Here is a 16,367-nt window from a genome sequence, read left to right on the forward strand (position 1 = left end):
GGGTCCAGGCCCAGTCTCCTCCCTCAGACCCAGGGTCCAGGCCCAGCCCCCTCCCTCAGACCCAGGGAGCCAGGCCCAGCCTCCTCCCTCAGACCCAGGGGTTGTGGCCTCCGCCTTGGCCTTCTCTGACCTGGAAGAGCCTGGTGAAGATGTCAAACTCAAAGACAGACACGTGGCCACTGCAGGTGAGGTCCATGGTGGAGCGCAAGGCCTGGGCCATGGGGCCTGGTTCCACAGGGTGGCAGGAGCACAAGAGCGACTGGAACTCTGCCCAGGGCAGCACACACCTGGGCGGGGGGTGGGGTGGGAGGTTCCATTGAGGACTGAAGGATCTGTAGGTGGGGCCCCCGACTCCTGGGGCCTGGGCCGGGCAGGATGGGGCTTGGGGCAGACAGTGCCCACTCACCGGGCCCCGCAGCGCTCCCTCCAGAAGGTGTGGGCCTGGGCTTTGGTGGGCTGGTACACGTGCCCGCAGTACTTCCCCCCAGGGAACAGCGCGCTCAGCTCTGCATGCATGTGGCTGAAGATGAGGGCCAGCTTGGCCAGCTGTCGCCTGCAGGAATGAACCCTGAGGATGGGCTGGACCTTGGGGATCTCCACAGAGCCAAGCCCCCGGCTCTTCCTAACGTACAGGCTGAGCGTCCGTCCCATGGCAGCTCAGTCCCGAGGCCTCCGCTCTCTGGGCCCCGGTTTCCTCATCTGTTAAGGAAGTGTAGAAGCTGCCCAATGTCCAATCAGCCTCCAGCCACCAGTGCCCAGCCTGGCCAGAGCCCGCCTGGCTGGAGGGGTGGGCTAGCTTAGTAGGGGATCCCGGCCCTGGGCAGCCTGTCCACAGAGCATGCTCAGAGCCTTTCTCCACCTGAGTGGGATGGGAGCGGGTGGAGCCTCCTTGAGTTCCTGATCAGGATGGGTGGCCCTTGCCCTTCTCATCTGAGCGACTCTTGGCAATTTTCTTCTCTTTTTCCTATGTCCCAGTTTCTCAACTGGAAAATGGGGGTAAATACAGGTAAGCACTGCCCCTGACTCATCGGGGAAGGAGGATTTTTCCATCCTGAACACGTAAAATACACAGCAGAGTGGGCACAGCGTTGGCACTCAGTGTTGATCTTATTGCTTTCTTAATCTCTATTAATAGCTTGGGGGTGGGGTCTGCAGGGCTCCTGACGGTGTCTAAGTAGCCTCCCTTTGCAGAATCTGAGCTGTGTGGTCCATATGGGAACCACTGTCCACACACATACCGCTGATCTGGAGTGAGAGGTGTGCTTTAAATGTGGAATGCACCGCAGATTTCAGAAACTTAGCACAATTTTTTTTAAAACCCACGAGCAAGCACATGAATAATTGCTTTATATTGATTTCAAATCGATATAATATTTTTTATATAGTGAGCCAATAAAAATGTTATTAAAACTCATTTCACCTGTTTTTGTTTATTTGTTTAGAAACAGTGTCTCATTAAGTTGCTTAGGGCCTCACTAAGTTGCTGAGGCTGGCGTTGAACTTTTGATCTTCCTGCCTCAGCCTCTGCAGCCACTAGGATTACAAGTGTGCCCCGCGTGCCTGGATCACAGCTTTTTTTTTTTTTTCCAAAGATCTTTTTGGAATTTGTCTAATGGAAAATTAAAAAGGACCTACATGGCTAGCATTAGGTTTTAAAGGACAGTACTGGTCTAGAACCTTCCTCAAAAACTTCGTAGGACCCCTGTGACTCTAAGCATACCCCCCAGATGCTCACTAAGCCCCTAGACTTCCTAGTTACTAGAACCCTCTAACCTAGAATGGAGAACCCGAGAACAGAGTTCTCACTGGAGGCTCTCACTGCAGTTATAGCACCTTTCCAACGGGTTTCTAGAAATTTGCTTGACATAGAGATTAGGATGGGACTCTTAGATTGTGGGGATAATCCCCTCCAGCAAGATCTGTCCTCATTTCACTTGGCTTGCAAACTTTTGTATCCAAGCCTTGAACCCAGTTGTGTTTTGCATGAGCATATTTTGCACATTTTAAATTGATAATGAGATTTCAGAAACCCAAGTCTCCTAAATATAAAGACTTTTTCCCCCCTAGTATTGGAGATTGAACCCAGAGACCCTCTACCACTGAATTATATCCACATCCCCAGCCACGCACCCCCCCCCCACTATTTTTTTTTTTAAACAAGGTTGCACTATGTTGTTGAGGCTGGCCTCAAACTTGGATCCTCCTGCATCAGCCTCCCCAGTCAAGGGGATGACAGTGTGTGCCGTTGTACCTGGCTAAGGGAAGACTATTTGATTCTGCCTCATGGTGGTTCTTGTGTCTGACTAGTGGATTCTTCCTTCCAGAATAACAGTGCCTTTGCATTTTCATGCAGAAGAAATATATATTGTAAAGAACATACCTTTGATCACTGTTCTATTATATGTCTTGGGCATAACACTAATTTTTTTTTGACACTTGGGTTGGGCATAACACTAATTTTTAAATACAGGGAAGCAGGTTGCTGAACCTGTGTGTTTCATTTCCAGCTGAATTAGGGAGCTGAAGAAGGGGCTTGGAGCCTGCAGAGGCAGGAAAAGCTGGTTTAGAGCTTGTTCTTGCTCCAGGCTCCCGCGGTCTGCCCCTGCCCCTCGGTAGCCCTTCCCCTAGAGTTCAGAACAGAGCGCAGTGGGCAGGCCAGTCCAAGGTCCTCAGCTGGCCCTTGCAAGGAAGAGAAGCAAGAGGGTGGAGCTCAGGCTCCCAGGGTGCATCCACTTGCCCTCAGTGGAAGTCCATTGGGCCCCCAATTTCCCTCCCTTCCTGGGAGATCAGGGCATTGGGATTCTGGTTTTAAGGGGATCCAGGAAAGGGGGAGATGGGGGGGCTGGGTGTCCAAGGAAGTGACTCAGTTTCCCGGGTGGGACGAAGGGGCCAGGGAGGAGAGCCTGGGTGGAGGACTCCAGGGTCTGAGGGAGGGAGGCTGGGGTCTGGACCCCGGGGTCTGAGGGAGAGGCTGGCTGGGAGCATGACCTGGGCCTCGCTCGTGAGACTTTGTTCCGGGACAAGGACATCTGCTCACCTGAGTCTGGAGCCCTCCCGGAAGAGCTCGTCGTTGGCACCCCTCTTGCCCCGGGGCGGCAGCAGCTCTGCCACCTGTCTGCTCTTGGATTCCAGGTTGGCCAAGTAGATGATGAGGAAGTCCCCGGCGCCACCGGGACCCTCTGGGCCGTCCCCACCGGCCGCCCGCCGGGCGCTGGCCACCTCCCGCAGGAGCTGTGCGGTGCGGGGCAGCAGGTCCCGCAGCGAGGGGGGCCCCAGGGCCAGCCGGGGGTCCCCGCATTGCTCTTCCAGGCGCTGCAGCAGCCTCACCGCCCGGCCAAGCGCTCGTGGCTCCCCCCAGTGCCACCCGCGCGGGACCGCCGAGGCAGCCATGGGTCCCTGGGTGCCTCGGGACTGATGGGTGCGGCGGGGAGAGGCGCGGCTGCCAGGTGGGGGCGGGGCACGTCAGGAGGAGGGGGCGGGGCTGGGGGATCGGGCACCTGAGTCCCCTGGAGGTGGGGCTTGGAAATCTGAATTCCATAAGGGAGCCTGGGGCCGAGGAGGGGACCCCGGAGCGGTGGGAATCGCAGGTGGGAGACCTGGGTCCCTTTAGGGAGAGACGGGCGCTGGGGGAGGGCTTAGGGGACCCCTGGGGCCTTTGTTGGGTACAGGATCGACAAGGGTGGGAAGTTAGCTCTCCAAAGTAGAACCTTGAGTCGTGGCCGAAGGTCTGAGTCTTTGGTGGCGGCGTGGGGTTAGAGGTCGGAGAACTGAGTTTCCTAGTAGGGTCAGATCCAGGAACAAGTGCTATCTATCCCTTTGTCCCCCAGAACGAAGGCACAGGGCGTTCAGATGCCTGGGTCTCCATGGCGGGGTCCCTGCGGGAAATTGGGCTGGAATTTAGAGACCCAGGTTTCCAAAGGAATTCGACCTCTGGGTCCCCAAAGGGCGAGGCGCGAGTGGATTTCAAGAATGCACAGGGCGGGCGTGGCGCCGCTGTCCTCTCGACCTGCAGAACCTGTAGCATCAGCTGAGCCCGGCAGCGCCAGAGAGGGCCACCAGAGGGCGCTGTAGGCCGCCTTGTTCCCCGCCCCCCGCAGCCAGGCCTGCCCCGCCCACCTCGCGTGCGGGCCACGCCCCCGGGAGGCCAGGCCAAGTTCGGATCGCAAGTATCCTCTGCACGCACCTGGGGAGTTAGGATTCCCTGATTCTCTCTCCAAGTAGAGAATAATAATAAACAATAACCAGAAACGTGTGGAACACTCGCCCTCCGTCAGGCCCTGGGTGTCAGAATCTCTAAATCTTTGCCCCCTGAATTCTCAAAATCCCTTTGAGGTGGGACGGCAGAAGGTTTAGGATGAAAGGTGAGGGTCCTGGCGCCCCTCCTCAGCTTCTCCCCAGACGCATAGAACCCGAGAAGCTTTAATTTCTGGAATCTTCCATGTTGCATGTCATCCTAAGCAGAGACCCACCCGTCTTTGCAGTGGGAATGGCAGGGTCGGCCTCCCGACCTGAGCCTCCTTTCCTCTTCCAGAAAACAGGATAAAAACCCTGGCCTGGCAAAAGTTCAAACTTTCGGTTTAAGCCAAAGGTTGGCAAGGAATTCTATTGGAGGGCAATTTGGCAGTGTACATGGAACCTCTGGACAAATGGACAGGCAGGTTCACGGTCACTACCTCCTTCAGAGCTGTGGTTGGTACACTTGCTGGCACTAAGGCATGGAGACAGGAGCGGAGGCTTGAAGCAAAAAGTTCACCACGTGGCCCTTCCCTGACTTGTGCACATAATTTAATATCTTCCGTTCTATTTAATGTCCTTTCATTATCAGAAAGATTGTGTTTTCAACCCACCAAATTGATCTCACAACCCACTAATGGATCAGGTTCAGCAGTTTGAAAACTCCAAGAGACACATTCAGGGATATTAATTGTCATCTTGTCGGAAATGGAGAGACCAGGAAGGTAAATGTCCCTCCCCAGGAGAAGGGATGAATGTATTGTGGTCCACTCTCCCAGGGGCTCCTGAGGCAGGTGAGATGAATGAACTGGACTCATAGCATGAGTCATAAAAATAAATATATAATAATATAAAAATATAATTCGGTGGCGTACCCCTGTAATTCCAGCAGCTCGGGAGGCTGAGGCAGGAGGATCTGTGTTCAAAGTCAACCTCAACAATGGCCAGTTGCTTAGCAACTCAGTAAGACCCTGTCTCTAAATAAAATACAAATAGGGCTGGGGATGGGGCTCAGTGGTCAAGTGTCCCTGAGTTCAATCCCCAGTAGCCTCCCCCCCAAAAAAAATCCCACTCGACACCAAGATGACTACTATGAAAAAGATAGACAATAACAAATTTTGGAAGGAGGTGCGGAGATTGGAGGCCTCCAACCCAGCTGGTGGAAATGTGAATGCAGCTGCTTCGGGAAACAAAGTTCCTCCAAATGTTAAACTTGGAGTAATCATATGAGCACTCCAACATCTATGTGTCCCAGAGAATGGACCACAGCCAAAGAATTGTGAAAACAACCTATATATCCATCAACTGGTGAATGGATAATAAAAAGTGGTTTCCTAGCACTACAATAAATAAACAAATCATTAAAAATTAAAATAGGGCTGTGGCTGTGGCTCAGGGGCAAGGTGCTTGCCTAGCATGTGTGAGGCACTGGGTTCAATTCTCAGCACCACATAGAATAAATAAAATAAAGATCCACTGGCAATTAAAAAAAAAAAAAAAGCCTGGTGTGCTGGCGCACGCCTGTAATCCCAGTGGCTTGGGAGGCTGAGGCAGAAGGATCACAAGTTCAAGGCCAGCCTCAGCAATTTAGTGAATGCTTAAGCAACTTACTGAAAGCCTGTCTGAAAATAAAAAATAAAAAGGACTGGGGATGTGGCTCAGTGGCAAAGCGCCCCTGGGGTGAGTCCCCAGAACTCAAAACAAAACAAATCAACCCTAATCCACGCCACAACATTGATGAACCTTGAACACATGATGCTAAGAAGTCATTCCTAAAATACTACACATGATATTATTCCATTTGTATGAAATGCCAGAATAAGCAAATATGTAGATAAAAAGTACAGTAAACTGGGTATGGTGGCATATGTCATGTAGTCCCAGCTACTTGGGAGGCTGAAGCTGGAGGTTCCCAAATTTGAGGCCAACCTGAGCAATTTAGACCATCTCAAGATGAAATAAGAAGGACTGGGGGTGTAGCTCAGTAGCAGAGTGCTCGCCTAGCATGTGCAAGGCTCTGCATTTGAGCCCCAGTACACCCCCAACCCAAAATATAAACAAACAAACAAATAAATAAAAAGAATACATTAAGGGATGCCTGGGGTGGGGGGGTTTGGGGAGAAATAGAGTGACTACTAGTGGAAGGTTTCTTTTAGGGGTTAAATGTTTTAAAATGCCTTCTGGTGATGATGGCTCAGTTCTGGGATTACACTGAAACCATTGTACACTTCAGGTAAGTTGAGCGCTGCCTGCATTCTCTCGCAATGAATCAGTCAAGTCAAAAGTGGAGGGCACACCTGGGAGCTCACCACCAGAGGGCGCGCTGAGAACAGGGTAACCTTCTCCCTTGGGAACACTTTCTCTGGCCACACGCCCAGGCCTTGGCCACGCCTCTGAGACCCTGGCCCCACCCCAGACCTTAATCACAGGTGAAAGCCGTGGGTCACACCCGCAAGGCAGCGTCTGAAGCAGCAAATTCACCTCCCCGACTCCCCAGACTTTGACCACAGATGCATGCACAGACGGCAGCGTTTAGAAACACAACCTTAAAAACCCTAGACTTTGTCCCCAGCAAAACAAAACAAAACAACCACCCCAAAGAAAACAAACCAACCCCGAAGACTTTTAAACTATGAGTTTTGATTTGAAATCACTTAAAAAAAAAAATTTTTAAACTTGCAGAAAATTTGCAAGGATAGAGTCCTCTTGTATACCTTTCCCCCAGATTCACAACTGTGAACAGTTTGTGGAGTAACTTTACCATGGATGCTGTCTCGCTGCAGCCACTGTCTGAGAGTAAGTTCCACATTTTGTCCACTTACCTCTAAATACTTCAGTTGCATTTCCAAGTTTTTTTTTTTTTTTTTTTTTTGCACCGGGGATTTAGCTTAACTACTAAACCACATCCACAGCCCATTTTAATTATTTAATTTAGAGACAGAGTCTCACTGAGTTGCTTAGGGCCTTGGTAAGTTGCTGAGGCTGGCTTTGAACTTTCCATCCTCCTGCCTCAGTCTCCTAAGTCTCTGGGATTACAGGTGGGAGTCACCGTTGGTGCATGGCTAAGGGCCTCTTCTTCCACAGTCATAGTACAGTTGAGCAGCAGCCACTTACTCGTGATGCGTCCTGGTATCTAACAGTGCAGGCTATATTCAAATGGCTAATCATCCCCAAACATTTCCTTATGACAAAAATTTTCGACTAGTCCAGTATCCATTCTTGTTCTTCTTTAGTTTTCTCAGGTTTTCTTTGTTTCACAAAATTGACTTTTTTTTTCCCCTGTATTGGAAATTGAACCCAGGGTTGCTCTACCACTGATTACATCCCGGAACTTTTAAAATTTTGTTTTAAATTTTTTAGTTGTGGTTGGACACAATGCCTTTATTTTATTTATTTTTTATTTGTTCATGTGGGCCTCTCATGTGCTAGGCGAGCGCTCTATAGCTGAGCCACAACCCCAGCCCAATCTCAGAACTTTTTACATTAGTTTATTTTGATACAGGATCTCCCTAAGTTGCTGAGGCTGGCCTTAAACTTGTGATCCTCCTGCCTCAGCCTCCCAGTTAGCTGGGATAATAGGCTTGGGCCACCGAGCTCCGCACAAAAATGACATTTTTTTTTCTTTTGAAGATTTTTGAAGATGGCAGATGGTTCTTTTTAGGATATTCCCCTTCACTAGGGTTTATCTGGTGTTTCCTTGCGATCAGATCCTGGTGGTGTCAACAGGACAGCGGTGGCACAGGGTCCTAGCACATTGGGTGGGAAGGCTCGACCGGCCTCCTTGGTGCGGGGCTGAGGGTGGGGGTGGCCAATCAAGGAGTCTGTGCCTGGGACTCACCAGCAGGTTGTCTCTCTCTCCCGGGCCTCACCTTCCTTCCTGTAAATGGAGGTCGGCTCACGAGGGCGTCTGTAAACCCACCTGAAGGGCAGAGGCCTCCTGTTAGTGCTCGCCATCTTAAAATAGTTTTGGCATGTCGCCAACAGTTAGGACTTGGCAGATGTCACTCTCAGTCTGGAAGAGAGGTCCTCTAACTCTCTGGGCTCACCCAGGGTGGGGAGCTCAAGAGCAGCTGTGCAAAAGGAGCTGGCCCAACGTGCACTGAAGGTGTGACATCGGGTCCTGCCCTGTCCCAGGACGCTGGGTTGTCACCTGGGAGTCTTGCTGGGTGGGGTGAGGGCTGCATTCTGTGAGGTGTGGGGCCCGGGAGACCGGCAGAGGGTCCTCTCCCACCCCTTGTGTTTGCCTTGCTCTGGGGCAGGGGAGGGGTGTGGAAGGACACTCTGGTCCCAGGGCCTGGGAGGCCCCGGGGGATTTCCAAGTGTTGAGAAGCTGGATCCTTTGTTTTAGAGAAGTGACTTCCCCGGGCCAGGCCTCCATTCAGCCCTTGAGCCTGGGGACAGTTCCTCACACACAAAGAGGCACTTCACCACCCCGGCACCCGGCACCCACAGACACAAGCAGCCCTCCACATACACAGAGCCAGGGCCATGCTAAGCACCTGACACTCAGGCTCTCGTGAAATCCTCCCCAACCCACTCACATGGAAGATGTGGGTTGTGCCCGTTGTTCAGATGAGGAAACCGAGGCTCAGCCTGCTGAAGTCACTTTGCCTCAGGCCATGGAGTTATTCGGTGGCAGAGTGCTGGTGTGACGGATATACTTGTTGTCCTCAATGACCATTCTTTTCTCTTTCTTTGGAGACAGAAATTCTGAATTTTACCTGGGTACCTTCTGCCCAGATGAAACTACCTTTTCCAGGCTCCCTTGTGATAGGTGTGACTTTGTGACTTAATTCTGGCCAATAGGATATGATATGTACTTCTGGGTTGTAACTTTAAAGGTCCTCTAACTCTCTGGGCTCACCCAGGGTGGGGTATGCAACTTGACTGACTTTTGTTTTTTTTCTTCCATTGTATTATTTTCGAGGGTGGTTGGAATGTGGATGTGATAATGGGAGCTGGAGCAGCCCTTTTGGGGTTGTGATATGAGTGCAGCAAAATAATATAGTATATTATAATAATATAGTGGGACCCTGGGTCTCTGGAATCCTCAAGTTACTATTGTAGCTGGGATGTTAACTGGAACCTTTACATTAGTGAAAAATAGACCTCCATCTTATTTAATCTCCTATAGTTTAAACTTTTTTTTTTTCTACAGCAGAACTAAAGCATTTAGGATCTCATCTCATTTTCCCATCAGGATCAAGAGTGGATCCCATCAACTCCATGGTTTTATTTTGTCCCCACCTGTCCTCAAAGCCAATTCTCACATAATGACAGCAATTCCCATTTATTGAGTTCTTGGTCAGCACGGTGGCCTGTAATAAGCACTGTGCATAATTCACATAACCCACCCATGTTTAATACTCAGGCCAGCCCTTCAAGCTGGATGTGACAAATGTTCTCTCTTTTTTATCTTTTTGGGACCTGGGATTGAATTCAGGGGTGTTCAACCACTGAGCCAATCCCCAGCCCTTTTATTTTTCATTTTAAGGCAGGGCCTTGCTAAGTTGCTGAGGCTGGCTTTGGACTCGGGATCCTCCTGCCTCAGCCTCCTGAGCTGCTGGGATTACAGGCGTGGGCTACTGTGCCCGGCCCTGATCCCTCTTTTTGCAGATGAGGAAACTGGAGTCCATGAGGGCCGTGAAGTCACTTGACCAAGGCTACACCACAGGAAGTGGAAGGGCAGGACTTGAACTCGGTTCTGCCTCCAGGGCCTGTGCTCCTAAGACAGCGGCGCCTGTTTTCTCCTTTCCAGGCGTCACGTAGGCGCAGTTGTGCACTGTCACAGGCATGCTTAGAAACGGGCACAGCCACGCCCGGCTCACTCACAAGGCAGAGGCCCGGAGAGGGCCAGCAGGAGCTCTCCAGGTGGCAGGTCCGAGTTAAGAGGCCACCTGCTGTCTCTGAGCCTCAGTTTTTCTCCTCTGGATTATGGGACCATCATGGTCCATAAATGGCTGCTAATATTTTCGTGTCTGTTCACACCCCCCAAGTTGCTCACACAGTGTGACATGGGACCAGACCTTGCTACAAAGAATCGCCAACACCACAGGCAGGGGGCAGTGGGCACAGGCTCAGTCATTCTGCCATCTCTGCCCGAGAGTCTGTTCTGTGCCAGGTGGCGTGGTGGCCTCTGTGGGAAGGAGCCAAGAGCTTGCAGATCACACATCACATGCGCGTGGCAGGTTCTCACACAAGGTGCTGTGCCCCGCCCAGCAGTCACCCTGGCAGTGGGCTGGATGGTGACTCCCTCCCCAAATGTCGCCCACATTCCAATCCTGGGAACCTGGGAACACGTTGACTTTATTTGGAAAAAACATCTTTGCAGACTAGTGAGGCTGGGATCTGGAAATGAGCTCATCCTGGATTATGGGGGAGGGGTCCTGAATCCTATAACAAGTGTCCTCAGAGGAGACAGAGGAGAGGACACAGGCCCACGGGGCAGAAAGCCATGCGAAGGAGACACCAGAGGCTGCAGTGAGGTGGTCATGAGCAAGAAGCCAGGAGCCACCAGAGGCTGGACCAGACCAGGAGGGGTCATCCTGGAGAGCTTTGGAGGGGACACAGCTCCGACGGACTCCTTGATTTCCGACTTCCAGCCTCCAGGAAGGGGAAAGAGTGAATATCTGCTGGGACTGATCTCAGGGGGGCTCGACCACTGAGCCCATCGCAGCCTTCTCTGCATGTTACTTAGACACAGGGTCTTGTTAAGTTGCTGAGGGCCACAGTAAGTGGCTGAGGCTGGCTTTGAACTTGTGATCTTCCCGCCTCAGCCTCCTGAGCCATGGAATGACAGGCGTGCGCCACCACGCCCAACTAAATATCTGTTGTGTTCAGTCACCCAGTTTGTGGCAGTTGGTCCTAGTAGTCACAGGAATCTAAGGTACCCTCCAAGCTAGGCAGCTGCCTGGGCAACACAGGCCAGAGGCAGGGTCAGAAGCCCAGGCGCGTGGTCCCAAACAGACCCAGACCCCGTGCCTGTGTTTACGCTCACACCTGTGATCCCAGAAACTCTGGAGGTTAAGGTAGGAGGATCGAAAATTTGAGGCCAGAAACTTAGTGAGAACTTGTCTCAAAATAAAAAATAAAAGGGCTGGAAGTGTAGCGGAGGGTGGAGTGCCCAGCAAGCAGGAGCCCTGGGCTCCATTTCCAGAACCGAGGGGAGGAAAAAACAAAACCAAACACACCGTCCTCGACCCTGCAACCTGGGAGTACCCCCAGATTCACTCAAAAGGGACCTCACAGACGGGATGCAGCCCGAGGATGTTAAGCTGGGGAGACTGGGCCACCCAGTGGGACCAACGTCCTCTTAAGAGTCCTTCTGGGAGGGAGGCAGAACAGGAGGACATATGACAAGGGACCATGAGGCAGGAGTGGTCCAAGGAAAGGCCTGAGCCAAGGCCACGGCCTGGCCTCGAGCAGAGGAGCAGCAAGGCCAGTCACATTCCTCCTAGAGCTGACCCCAAGGAACCACCTGCTCCCACCTTGACTCCGCCCTGTGAGACAGATGTGGACTTCTGACCCGAGAACACGTTCCTGTCCTTTTAAGCCACTGAATGTGTGGTGACGTGCTACAGAGGCCACAGGAAACAGGTGGGATCCCTGAGGAGCATGAAGAGACCCACTGAGGGTCAGAGCAGACATCGTCTGTGGGGGAGGGGGCTCCAGAGTCACAGCTCCTGAGGCAGTCAGGTGCATGACGCCGCAGGCCTCAGTGATGGGGACACTTACACCACCCTCACACCCAGGAAGGGAACTGCAGAGTCCTTCAGAAACAGACACCCAGGCAACCAAGGAGTCTGGCAGGGTCCCCTAGGAAGATGTGGAGACAAAGGCACAGTAACATGATTCATGATCAAACGTAGCAAGGTCGCGGTGTCACACAAACGTCAGTCTGAAACTCCTGACGTCACTCAGAGCATCCAGAGGTGCACACACAAACGCATTTTCCCTAGATCTCCTAGTGACAGCTATCTGGCCAAGCAAGGATTATGATACAAAAATAGTTTATTACAAAAGAAACCAAACGCCTAATAATTTACATTGTCGTCAGTGCCGCCTGAGAGCCCTCTCCCTCCCCCTAGCATCTGGATGGAAGTGGGGTGGGGAGCTGCTGTCCCTGGTTCCACCAGCCTCTGGGAGGGGCAAGGAAATGAACATTTGGGTGGAATTCGGACAGGGGGCTAGTGCCTGAGAATAATGGGGGTGAGAATCCTGGGGGTGTCCCACGGGGAAATATCTATGCACAGAAGAGGGAACTCAAGGGTAGGTGCATGTGCCTTGGTGCAAATCCTGGTCCCGAGGATTGGGGGGAGCAGAGTGAGATCTTCACAGTTTCCAGAAGGGTTGACCCCCCAGGACAGGGAGGCCCCTCCTCATAAGAGTCCGACACCTGCCCCCCCATCCCTCTCAGCTGCCTCCTGGGGCTGGGGAGGGAGGCACTGGCCGGCCAGGGCCTCGGAGGACCCCGGGAAAGGGCATTAAGGCTGGGGGAGAGAGGGGAGGAAGGAAGAAATTGGGGGGAGCCAGGGTGAATCCAGGGGCGTCCTTGGGAGGAGAACGGGCAGGCGAGGAGCATGGCGACGCGGACAGAAGGCCTGTGGAAGGGGCAGGGAGAGGAGGGGAAGGCGGTGAGCTGGGCCCAGGAAAGAAGGGGGCTGACAACCCCTGGGCCCCTGGGGCTGCGGGTGGGGAGCAGGGCTCTCACCGTTGGAGCTGAGGCGGCTGCCGCTCTCTGGGGAGGTGGTGGCACTTCGGTCCGGGGAGGGCTCAGGCTGCGATGCGGAGGCAGCCCGGCTGGCCTTCCCCCTCAGGATGTCGATGACCTGTGGGGAGACGGGGGTCATTACAAGGCCTCACTGCCTGCCCTCCAGCTGCCCGCCTGCTCCTGGGTCTGCCAATGGGCACTGTCCCACGTGATCACCTCTGTCCCCAGCAGAAGGCGGGCTGGCACTTCCTTTCTTGGTGCCTCAGTTTTTCATCTAGAGAACCCTCCCCCCCACGCGCCCTGGCACCCTCACGGGTCAAGAGTTCGGGACACGCCCCTCCCCAGGACGGCGCAGCCACACGCGATTCAGGTCCAGACGCTCCCCACGCCTGCGCGCACTCACCCGGCGGCTGCGCGCCACCATGAGCGGCGTGTCGTTGTGGCAGTTCTTGAGGCCGCTGTCTGCGCCGCTGCGGACCAGAGTGCGCACCAGAGGCAGGAGCCCGCGGCCGGACGCCGAGTGCAGCGCGGAGCTGCCCGAGTACATCTGCGCGTTCACGTTGGCGCCGTGCTGGGGGCGGGACAGTGGGTCGGGTCAGCACCCTCGGGGACAGCCCAGGCCAGGGCGAGGCCAGGGCGAGGGGCGGGTTGGATCCGGGATCGGGGCCGAGTCGGGAGCCAGAACCTGGCGCGGGACTAGATCGCGGCTGGGGTCATAGAAGGGTGCGAACTAGAACCAAGGACCGGCCACGGGGGCAGGCGGCGCGGCATCCATCCGCGCTAGACGCCGCGGCCTGGCGGACGTAGGAGCAGACTCAGAGAAGGGAAGGGTCGCCCGTCTGGGCCGGATTGTGGATGGAGTCGTCGTGGAAGGACAGCGCGAGGACAGAGCCAAAGCCGGAAGGCCGTGTCAGCAAGGCGATCGCAGCCATCGCAGCCAGGGCCCAGGCGGCGGAGGAGCAGGAGGAGGGCGAGACGCCGGGTCAAGCTGTCAGGCAGGGCAATGAGGTCGGAGGGTTAGGACAAGGCCTAGAAGGAAGGTCAGGCTGGAAACGGAGCAAGAGCCCAGAGCCAGAGTTGGGTCAGCGCCGGAGCAAGAGCGACATCCAGCTGGGGTCCGAGAGCGGGTGGAGGGTGGGTGGAGAAGCCAAGCCCGGGGCTCTGCCCACCTGCAGCAGCAGCTGGACCATGCTCAGGCTGTTGTTCTCCACCGCGTGGATGAGCGGCGAGCGGCCGCTCTTAATGTCCTGCGAAGGGGCGGGAAGGTCTTAGTCTTCAAGTTCTGCACAGGAGCCCCCGGCCCCGGCCCCGGCCCAGCAGCTGGGTCCCGCCTCCCTACCCGGTTACATCCTCTAAACTCCACCCACCCGGGCTCGCCCGCCGCAGCCCCGCCCCTTGCCCCTCCCCTCCAAGGCNCGCGCCCCGCTCCAGCAAGAGCAGCACGGCCTCGTGGCACTGGGTGTTCACGGCCACGTGCAGGGCGGTGAGCCCTGAGGGAAGGGGAGGCTCAGTCAAACCCGGGCCTGGAGTTTTGAAGCCTCAGATGGCTCCAGGTAGACAGCACAGTCCCACCCTGCCCCGCTGTAGGGACTCACCGTCGTAGTTGCGGGCCTCTAGGTCCACAGTGCCCGGGGCTGCGCTGTCCAACAGGGCCCGGAGGCAGGTGGGGCTGCGGTGTTCACACGCCAGGTGGGCTGCGGTCTGGCCATGACGGTCCAGCGCCATGGGGCTGGCACCAGCTGTCACCAGGAGCCGGACCACAGACGGTAATGTGGTAATCACAGCCAGGTGGAGGGGTGTCTGGGGAACAGTGACTATGAGGGACCCGCATCCTGCCCTGGATTCCAGTCCTGACTACAGTCTTACCCAGAACGAAACCTGGGGCATCTATTCCCTCAGATTCAAGAGGTAGGGCCCCTCGGTCCCAGAGGTCTGGGCCTCCAACCTCCCCTTTCCCCAGGACTTGGGTTCTGAGCTGCTAGCCACTCCTCCCTCACTGAGGAATCCAGGTCCTTCGGTCCCCTCCTTCCTCAGAACAAACCTCTATGACCCTAGGTCCTTCTCAGGAACCAGGAGTCTGGAGTACCTCCTCCACCCTTGACCCCCAGACCCTCCTCCCCCAGCCGGGGCCTCACCTGCCGCAGGTTGTTGTAGATGTCCAGCTCTCGGCCCCCATGCTGGAAAAGGCTGACCAGCTGATGCACTGCCGGTAGATTAGCCTGCACCACGGCAATATGCAGAGGCCTGAGGGGTGAGGCAGGAGGCAACCACAGACATTAGGGGTCACCGCACCCCACTGTTGGAAGTGCTAATTCCAGTATGTATTAGACACTTTGGGAGTATCCCTGGATCCCAGCACGCCTCCCCCTCCCCCTGGTTCCAGGGCCTTATGGACTATTAGTCCCCTCCTGCTTGCCTCCCTGGTCCGCTGTTTGTCCCAGCCAAAGGAATCCTTTCTCCTCCTTTTTCCTTTCTGCAGATTGAAGGACTAATTGAGAGAACTCAGGGTCTCACACATGCCAGGCAAGTGCTCTACCACAGAGCCACATCCCAGCCCTTTTAAAATTTTATTCTGAGATAGAGTCTTGCTAAGTTGCACAGGGCCTCGCTAAATTGCTGAGGCTGGCTCTGAACTTGCGATCCTCCCGTCTCAGCCTCCAGAGTTGCTGGAATTATGGGCATGCGCCACCACGCCTGGCTCATTTGATTTTTCTGTTTGCATCTGTTGCACTCTCCTCGCTTTGCCCTGTGCACACGGGCCTCCACGCTGTGCTCCTCAGACATATCAAGATGCTGGCCTCTGGGCCTTTGCACTGGCTCTTTCCTTTGGAACAGCTTTCTCCAGATACCTGCAGGGCTCACTCCCCTTGGGGCCTCTGCTAAAGTGGTTCAGCAGCTATTCACTCGCCTCCCTTGCCTTATTTTCCCCCACATACCGGCCTAGCCCACTGAAGTCTACAGTACTTGTTTCCTGTCTGAATCACCATGCTAGAATGTCAGCTCCACCAGGGCAGGGCATCTGCATGCTCGTCCATTGTCCAGGGCTTAGGAAACACCTAACTTGAACGGGAGCTCTGTGAACATGCACTGGGACACGAATCCACGTCAGTGATCACCCTGACCTTCCTGAACCTTCCTATCCCTCTCCGGTCTCTGTGAAATGAGAAGGGGTGACCTTGATGCTATAAAGCTCTCTGCCCAAGTTCAACCTCCACAAGAGACTCAGGGGTGGGCTGTGTGGAGCACAGGATTTGACTAAAGGGGGAGAAGCAGGTGGGATGGGGTCATGGCTTTGGAGCTGGGCTCTGAAGTCCAGAATCTTTCCAGGTTGAAGGACTAATTGCCCCAGTTTGGGGGAAGTTTTTGGCTTTCAGATAACCTGGGAACTACCCTCACTCATCTCAAGAGGGCTGCTTGCCCAAGG

General features: G+C 54.4%; 2 protein-coding genes across 2 annotated transcripts in view; both read right to left on the minus strand.

The window, feature by feature from the left end:
- Cblc (Cbl proto-oncogene C) overlaps positions 1 to 3,456 on the minus strand; it is a 16,104-nt gene extending 12,648 nt beyond the window's left edge. The window contains exons 1-3 of the mRNA XM_048791242.1: positions 3,038 to 3,456; positions 407 to 553; positions 131 to 287 (exon numbers count right to left, since the gene is read on the minus strand). Coding sequence (XP_048647199.1) covers positions 131 to 287; positions 407 to 553; positions 3,038 to 3,390 — 657 coding nt within the window. The 5' untranslated portion in view covers positions 3,391 to 3,456. The remainder of the gene's footprint in view (positions 1 to 130; positions 288 to 406; positions 554 to 3,037) is intronic.
- An 8,769-nt stretch (positions 3,457 to 12,225) lies between these two features.
- The window catches only part of Bcl3 (BCL3 transcription coactivator), a 9,346-nt gene continuing 5,204 nt past the window's right edge, over positions 12,226 to 16,367 (minus strand). Inside the window, 7 exon segments of the mRNA XM_015496727.2 lie at positions 12,226 to 12,833; positions 12,944 to 13,061; positions 13,347 to 13,514; positions 14,113 to 14,210; positions 14,359 to 14,433; positions 14,539 to 14,743; positions 15,079 to 15,187. Of these exon segments, the coding sequence (XP_015352213.2) occupies positions 12,646 to 12,833; positions 12,944 to 13,061; positions 13,347 to 13,514; positions 14,113 to 14,210; positions 14,359 to 14,433; positions 14,539 to 14,743; positions 15,079 to 15,187 (961 nt within the window). The 3' untranslated portion in view covers positions 12,226 to 12,645.

The sequence above is a fragment of the Marmota marmota genome, unplaced genomic scaffold, assembly GCF_001458135.2.
Source record: "Marmota marmota marmota unplaced genomic scaffold, marMar, whole genome shotgun sequence".
Lineage (NCBI taxonomy): Eukaryota > Metazoa > Chordata > Mammalia > Rodentia > Sciuridae > Marmota > Marmota marmota.